The sequence below is a fragment of the Anoplophora glabripennis genome, unplaced genomic scaffold (assembly GCF_000390285.2).
Source record: "Anoplophora glabripennis isolate ALB-LARVAE unplaced genomic scaffold, Agla_2.0 scaffold1581, whole genome shotgun sequence".
In the NCBI taxonomy this organism is placed as follows: Eukaryota; Metazoa; Arthropoda; class Insecta; order Coleoptera; family Cerambycidae; genus Anoplophora; species Anoplophora glabripennis.
The window spans coordinates 42,922-51,932 of record NW_019417656.1 but is presented as its reverse complement, the minus strand read 5'-3'; the positions used below and the strand labels follow the sequence as shown (position 1 = coordinate 51,932).

At 34.9% G+C, this 9,011-nt stretch overlaps 1 protein-coding gene across 1 annotated transcript; it reads left to right on the top strand.

The window, feature by feature from the left end:
• Nucleotides 1–993: 993 nt before the first annotated feature.
• On the top strand, nucleotides 994–3,341 carry LOC111692440 (CENP-B homolog protein 2-like). Its single transcript, XM_023456454.1, has 2 exons — nucleotides 994–1,873; nucleotides 2,938–3,341. Exons 1-2 carry the CDS (start codon nucleotides 994–996, stop codon nucleotides 3,339–3,341), a joined length of 1,284 nt encoding a protein of 427 aa, XP_023312222.1.
• The last annotated feature ends 5,670 nt before the right edge of the window (nucleotides 3,342–9,011 follow it).

The following is a 9,011-nucleotide window of genomic DNA, read 5'->3' as shown; positions in this document are numbered from 1 at the left end:
CTTTTCAAATTTGGAAATTTATTTTATAATAATTATAAAGGTCGGGTAAAGTCGGGTGAGACGGCGTAGTAATAATTTCTTTGTAAAGACCGCAACGACTATTCATCTGGCAACGGTGGCGACTAGTGCGTATACGTAATAAGTGCATGTTTACCGAAGTGGTGTTTTCTTCGTCAAAAGGTAAAATAAATTAACTATATATTGAATTTATCGTGAAAATATTTTTATAATTTTATATTTATGCCTGTAAAAAGTTACTGGTTTAAGCTGGGTGTATTTAGTTTGTATATTTAGCTTGATAAATGTTTAATTAGTGCTCCTAACCTCAAATTTTGTTGATCGCTTGGTTTATAAAAGAGAAAGAATGCGCCATCTAACCCGATTGTTCGGGTTAGTTGGCGCAGGCATCACACCCGACCAAAAATAACAAGACTTTCAAAAAGAAATGCCCTTTTATATTATAGATGCCTACACAATTCAAAAAAAAGGCAGCAGTTCTAGAGGTTCCTGGTCAGAAGATCAATTAAAATTTGCTATTGAAGCTTCACAAAATGGGATGGGAATAAATGAAGCTTCCAGGCAATTTAATGTGCCATGCACAACATTGCGACGCAGATTAAAACAAGGTCAGTAGGTACCTCCCTGGTTTTGTTAATAGTGTCTTTTAAACTCTGCGGTATATGGATTAAGGAGTACCTCAATTTTTAGGTAATACGAAGAAAGGTGCTCTCGGACCATTAGCATTACTAGGCGAAGCAAATGAACGGAAAATTGTAACACACATACAAAAATTACAAAAAAATGGATTTGCTCCAACCAGGTCTATGGTGCGTGCTATGGTTTTCCAGTTAGCAGATCAGTTAAAAACTGCCCATAAATTTAATGCTCAAAAAAGGCAAACCTGGAAAAGCCTGGTTTTCAAACTTCCTTAATCGCAATTCTGACTTATCTATACGAAAGTCCGAAGGCGTCTCCATTGCACGGGCAAGGGGCATGAATCTAAAAGATGTTCAGGATTATTTCAAATTGCTAAGCGACACTTTGCTGGAGAAAAATCTAATAAACAAACCATCAAATATCTTTAACATAGATGAGACGGGGCTCCAGCTCAATAATAGACCTGAATATGTCGTTGATGAAAAAGGCTCAAAGAATGTTACGGCCGTTACATCCGGGGAAAAGGGTGAAACAATATCAGTGATTGTATGTTGCAATGCTGAGGGTATGTTTATTCCACCCACCTGTATTTTTAAGGGTAAAAATAAAAAGAATGAGTACGAAGATGGAATGCCCGCCGGTTCGGTAGTTGTCATGTCCGAAAAATCCGCGTACGTAAACACAACTATTTTTTTCGATTGGATTAAAGCTCAGTTTGTTCCTCGAAAACCTGACGGCCCGGTTGTTCTTATTTTAGATGGACACTCGTCCCATGTCAGTAGTGTCGAATTGCTGGAATATGCTGAACAAAATAATATAACCTTGCTCTGCCTTCAGAGTCATACGACTCAGTTCTTGCAACCCCTAGACCGTGCATTGTTTAAGGCTTTTAAATTATATTATTACGCTGCGTGCTACACTTTTATTAGAGTTAACCCTACAAGATCTATAAATAGGCTGCAGTTTGGAAAATTAATGTGCGAAGCGTGGTCAAAAGCGGCAACTGTCGATAATGCCGTATCTGCCTTTCGATCCACAGGCATATTTCCATTAAATCCCGATATTATCCCCGAATACGCTTACCTTGGCGAAACACCTACCAGCCATTTAGAAAAAAATAACAACGAAATAGCATCAACAATAAATGGAAATGAAAATAATGATCCTGTACCAACCACTTCAAATTCTAATGAAGAAGACATTATGGAAACTCCAGGTAAATATTTCAATAATTTGTATGGCTACTAGGTGGGCATTTTTCACCAAAGCGTGCACTTTAAGCCCCTTAAAGATTTTTTCTGCCTAGACCTCACAGATGCTATAACAAAAATATAACTAACTTGACATCCTTTCTTTCTTTTCATAATCGTCATTTATTTGAACAAAAAAACACTACAACACTATTATATTGCAGGAAGAATAACTAAAATGTCATTACACTCTCTGTCCCTAGCTCCAATTTGCTTTATATTCCTGTATGCCTAACAGTTAATGTGTGCTTTTTAAACAGCAAATAACCAAATTCAAATACTGTTAGTAGTGCCCTCTAGCATAAAAGTTTATAATATGGTGTTTACAGATTAGTCAGGTCTTATTTTGAAGTCAAAGGTAGGTCCCTAAGTTCATATGTCATTTACATTCCCCCACTTTATCTTCCGCGCACAGCTGGTAGATGTCGCCTATAGTCATTCAGTGGTACGCTTTCCAAACCAAAAATAGTTTAAGTCAAAATGGTGTTCAAAACATTGTGCTGCAGCAGTTTTATTTAATTTAGCAGATTATTAAAGGTAAGAAAACGTCTTTTTTCATATTTTTTGGTAATTACATTCCCTGGGCCTAGCACAACAACTTTAAAATAGCCACTTTTCAAAATAACAATGAAATATTTGCATACGATTCCAAGGAGCACTAAGATGTTAACGGCGTTATCTTTAACATAACCTTTAAATTTTACGGAGGGAAAAACTGGCGTGTTTGTCATTACATTCCCCGTCATTACGTTCACCCAGAGTGAATTCTAAAGGGAGAATGTAATGACTTACGGGGGAATGTAAATGACTGTTATTGTCTTTCACAGGTAAAATCGTGGCTAAAATGGACGAAGAAAAAAAAAGCTTTAATTCAAAAGCTGAAAGTACTAAAAGAAGATGCAGCAAATAAAAGACAACAAACAAAACAACAAAAATAATATGAACTAAAGAAGAAAAAGATGCGGGAAAAATATCACCTAAAAAAAAGAACAAAAATCAGAAACGGGTACAATTAAAATAAAATGGTCAGCATTAAGTAAAATTCAAAATGAATCCCGAGAGAAGAAGGAAAGCGACAATATTGAAGACAATGATAAAGTAAAGCAAAAAACTGGATCAAGAAAATCACAACGTAAAAAGGAGAACGAAAATATCCCAGGCATACAGGAATATCAATATAATCAACCAGGAAGTGTCACCGAGACAGATAATTCTTCAAACCGATTGCCTACTACACAAGAACTTCAAGACAAAGATAACAATAAGAAGAAAAAGAAAAACAAAAAGCCTGTCAGTACCGAAGAACAGCGACGCAAATGGAGAGAAAAAGAAGCGCCAAATGTAAAAAAATTAAAGAAAATCCCGAACGACACGAAGAATACAAGCAAAAAATCAGGGAACAAAACAAAAAGCGCAGAGATGAAGGAAAACTAAAACCAATACGCGAGTTAATAGAAAACACACCGCCCTCCACTCTACTGCCAATAATTTTACCAAATCATGCTGATCGAAATTTAAATAACAGAAGTCGCCGCAATTATAAAAAACTTAAGGACGAAATATCTGCTTTAAGAGTTTCTTTACGCAATGCCGAAAGGAGGACGGAAAGATATAAAAAAGAACACAACGACTAGAGGCAAGAAAGAAAATGGAATCATCCGTTACTCCAAATACCAAAGTCAAGGAAATTATAAGAAAGCCAACTGAAGAAGTGAAAAGAAAACTTTTATTTTCTGAGTGCTTAATTCGACAAATTAAATATAAAGTCAAAAATTCAGGTGAAGCTGAAAATAAAATTTTACGTTCTGTCATAGCATCCCCAATTTTTAAGAAATACAAAGTTTAGAAGGAAGGTAGTTGTCTAATTAGCAGACGAGCGATTAAAAAAAAGTAGAATAGAGAAAAAGTAAAAAGAACAGAGAATATGCTAAAGCTGAAACGACTTGTACATGATTTTTTTTTGTAATGATGAGAATTCCATTTTGGCTCCGGGTAAAAGTGATACAGATACAAAGAAGAAGGTAAAGAAGCAGAAAAGATTTGTAACACAACCTTTAAGAATTTTACATAAAAAATTTAATGAAAAAAACAATTTGAACATCTCATTTACCACATTTTGGAGATGGAAACCATTTTACATATTAAAACTCAGAGCAAGTTCAAGGGATACAACCTTATGCAAAAAGCATGAAAATGTGAAGATGATTATAAAGAAAATGCATCATCTAAGATTAGTAGAAATCAAAATTCCACATGAAATCATTAAATCCATTGTTTGTGATTCAAAAGATAAAGCTTGTATGTATCGCGAGTGCAAATGCTGTAGTAATAAGAAGCTCAGTGTAAACCTTAATGAAGAACATATCAGAAAAGAAACTTTTTACAATCAATGGGTAAATACAACACAAACCAGAAAGGACAAAAACAAAGATATTGAAGTTAAAGTAACAACACTACAAAAAATTCATTGTCATGTAGAACAGTTAGTACAAAAAGCTAATGACCTTCTTGTGCCTCAATTTCTCAAGCACGAATATAACGCTTTTCACCAACTTAGACATGCAAGAAACTTAAGAGCAGTTAGATTCAAATGAAGTGGTGCTCCATGTAGACTTCTCAGAAAATTATGGTTGTAAATACACTGAAGAAGTCCAAAGCGTTCACTTCGGCGGGTCTAAACCCTAATTAAGTCTGCACACTGGCGTAATGTACTTTAAAAGCCCTGATGGTTTAAAACATCTATCGTTTGCTTCAGTATCCGATCATTTGTCTCACCGACCTTTTGCCATTTGGTCGCATCTGAGACCAGTGATCCTCATGGCGAAAAACCTTGTTCCTGAATTAGACACACACAATTCACTTTTTAAGTGACGGCCCAACGTCACAGTATAGAAACAAACTAAATTTCTTCTTAGTATCGTACTTTGGGGGCCACTATAATTTAAAAAGAGTAACTTGGTCATTCACAGAAGCAGGTCATGGCAAAAGTGCGGCAGATGGCATAGGTGGAAGGTTAAAACCGATGCAGACGCAGCTGTTGCATTTGGAAAAAACATTATGTCTGCAAAAGATTTTATCACTGCTTTAGAAGACAAAAATCCGGACGCAAAAACCAACCTTTTTTTGATTGAAGACAGGAGATAATTATTCCAGCCCTTAAACCCCTGTGTTACGAACTACGTCGCGCCACCGCCATGAGGCTGTGCCGGTGAATCCCCTTAATAAGAAAACCAATTGCAATGAGGAACTATTGGCCTAGGGGAACAGACTATTTATAAATTCGCATTGGAAGTTGGCTATTGCAATAATGTCTACTGTACTGTTAGTCATTTATTTAAGTAAGTTATTTTGTGGTGTTCTTTTTTTGAAAAATGTCTATGGGAAGGAAGAAAGATGCTATTTCGTCATATTTTGATGTTGTTAAAGATAATAACAAAAAATCAGTGACTGCTAAATGTAAAAAATGTAAAGTAATTATGGCTGGACTAGTACTGCGTATGAAGAAACATATTCAAAAATGTGTTCCATCTGAAAATTCTCAGCTGCCAATGTCAACTATCTATGATTCCGAATCAAATGAGGATTTAACGCTAGATGAGATATCCAAAACCCAAAAATATTCAAGGGATGCTTACCCAGATAATAATACAAGTAAATTTAAATTTTAAATTTTTATTTTTTCGGTATAACGTATAACGGTGTTGTTTTTAACTCTCAAGGTTAAACTTTTTTTTTTCAGCATGTCAGTGTAACAAAAGCCGGGACGCGCAGTCATTTATTTATTTATTAGTTCCCAAAACGGATGGGCAAAAAGTAAAATACTCTTGTCAACACAAATTATCGAAAGTTTAGGGCTTTCAAGTAGTATAATGATAACTAAATAAACTTCCTTTCGAGAATTAAATAGATAATTAATAAAAGTAGATAATTAAAGAAATAACCCCTCAGGTTACATCAGCGTCAGCGTCAGCATCAACAATCTCTGTTACTGATAACGATAGCACTTTATGTATAAATGACAGTGACGTTGTGATGACCCCAAAACAGCCAAAACCGTCTACTTCTAAAAGCAGCATTTCAAGCTTTGTTATTCGAACCAGCCAATCAGAAAAGAATAAGTTGGATCTACAAATAGCCCGATATTTATATGCAACAAACACATCATTTCGTGCAGTTGAACATCCCGAATTTAGAAAGATGATAAATGCACGTCCTGGATATAAGCCACCAATTAGGAATTCTGTTTCAACCGACTTGCTTGATAAGGTTCATAATTCAGTACAAACAACAATTAAAGAAAATGTATGCAATAAGAAGGTTTGTTTAGCGCTTGACGGCTGGAGCAACGTTCATAATGAACCTATAATAGGCGTATGTGTTACAGATATAGAAAGTGAACGGGTGCATCTGATAGAGTCCATTGATACGAGTGGGAATAGTCACACTTCCGAGTATTTATTACAGCTACTTAAAAATTCAATTAAGAAATGTGAAGAATATAATTGTAAGGTAACTAGTATAGTCACAGACAACGCTGCAAATGTGACCAAAATGAGAAGGGATCTGTTTGAGGAAATAGACAGGAAACTATAGGAAATAACTTATGGTTGTTCAGCCCATAAATTGAACTTACTTGCCCATGATATAGAAGTGCCAGGAATAAAGGGTAATATCAAAAAAGTTTGTAAATATTTCAGAACTGTAGATTTTGCTAGCGCAAAATTCCAAAAAGCTGGTGGTTCTGCTCTTGTATTGCCTCAGGATGTTCGTTGGAATACTTTATCGGACTGCTTGGGAAGTTACTTGAAAAACTGGCCAATATTATTCGACGTTTGCCCAAACAACAGAATAAGTATTGATAATGATATAATAAAGCTTGTAAACGACACCAATTTAAAGACAAATGCCAAGACTATTTAAAAAAATTAAAGTATATCGCAGTTGCTTTGGACAAAGTCCAAAGAAACACTTGCACTATAGAAGAGGCTACAAAGATATGGCTAGAACTTTTGGAAGCATTCGATAGTGAACAAGCAAATGGAGAATTTTCGGTAAGTGATACGAATAAAGTCAAGGAGCGTATGGAAATGGCTTTGACCCCAGCTCATTTTTTGGCAAATTTGCTTGATCATCGCTTTAGAGGAAATAAACTTAGTCAAGAGCAAATAGAAACTAGCATGGAATATGTAGAAACCTACCATCCAGAAGCATTGCAAATTATTGTTAATTACCAGGCAAAGTGTCCACCCTTTAAACCATATATGTTTTCTAAACATCTAATTGGGAATGAGAATGTAAAAGTAAAACCATTGGCATGGTGGTGTTCTATAAAAAATATAAATACGACAGCATTGGAACTTGCTCAACAGCTTCATACAGCTATTGCATCGTCAGTCAACATAGAAAGACTCTTCTCATCATACGGTTTAGTCCATTCAAAAGTACGTAATCAGCTAGGCAATGTCAAAGCGGCTAAGTTGGTTTCAATTTTTAAAGAGCTTAATTCCATCAGTGATGATCAGATTGATGACTATGAGACTGAAAAAGTGTGAGAAATTTGTTAACGTTAACGCTTGTATGCAAAATGTTTTAAGTTTTCCAATTTTTGTTATGTTCCTAACTCCTATTATTAATAAATAAATAAATAAATAATATGTATGTTAAAAAGTTCGTATAATGTATTTTGTATTTGAGATTGTATTGGAATCAGACAGCGAATGCTCTGAGGAAGATAATTACGAAAATGAATGCGTAGGGTGTGGTGACAATTATCTAACCACATCAAGCCAGGAAGATTGGATCAAGTGTACTACTTGTCACATATGGCTTCACGAGGGATGCACCAATTATCCAAATATGTGCTTACGATGTGGCAGAAAGGCGAAATAACTTATAAACTCTTCATTAATTTTTACCCAATTTTTTTGAAAAGGTTAATTTCTGGCTTTTATTAGCACCTGCCACACAGAAAAACTTCCAACAACAATTTCCTTTAAGTTCGTTGTTTAAAGATATTTACTTTTTTTGTACACCTGTATATTCTGATGTTTTACAAGTTTTCATATTTTATATAGGTATATACATATTTTTTAGTTTTCGTTCTTTAACTACTTAATGTTTTTATTTTTAATTTTAAAGCCTATTTTTAATAAACCATCTCACCCTCATTGATTTTTATGTGGTGCGCCATCACACCCATACTAGGACGGGTGAGATGGTTTTTCAAGCAGTTTTTGTTTCATTTTTTTTATAAAACTCGTAAGAATTTTTCGGCGTTACTATTCAAAATTTGATACTTTGTGGTCTGCTGAACATACATGAACAATTTTCGTAAAATTACAGTTTTTATATCAATTTGAAAAAAGGTGCGCCATCTCTCCCGACTTTACCCTATTTTATAAATATAACAAACAAAGGTGTAAAAACAAGATTCTTTCGTTAGGTAAGTGAAAACTTTATTACATCTCATTTCATGTTGGGGTAAACATGGGTGTACTCGATTGGGTAGAATGGGCAGATGCAGGATATATTTTTATATATATTCTAGCAAAAAAAAATTTTATATCTGTGGCAGATACTATATCAAATATAAGCTTCTCAAACTCAGAAATTGATGTGGTGATTATTCCGCCAGAACCCGATTACCAAACTGATGAAGAGGAGTTTGATGAAGACGATCTGGTTACAGCTCATCTTCCCCGTGATGTTCCAGTAGTAATTGAAATAGCGATAGAGGATGATAGCGATGAAAACTACAACATGCTACTATCTAAGATTCATACTACTCTATCAAAAAAAGTAAAAGTAAGTCAGCCCAAGTGGAGTAGTGTACCAGTGGATATGAAAATGGCATCCACTAATGGCAACTCCGCTCGTTTGGATAAAGTACGAGCACAATTGTCTAGCTGCAACGTCAATTCAACTGTTTGACGAAGAAGTTGTCAATCTTATAGTAGAAGAAACGAATAAATATGCTAAAGGCAGCAAATGACGAAATCAAGATTTTTGTACGTGTGCTTCTTTTTAGTGGTTATCATAAATTACCTCGTGCGAGTTTATATTGGTCTTTGGATGAAGACGTGAATGTTCCATTTATCTCGAACT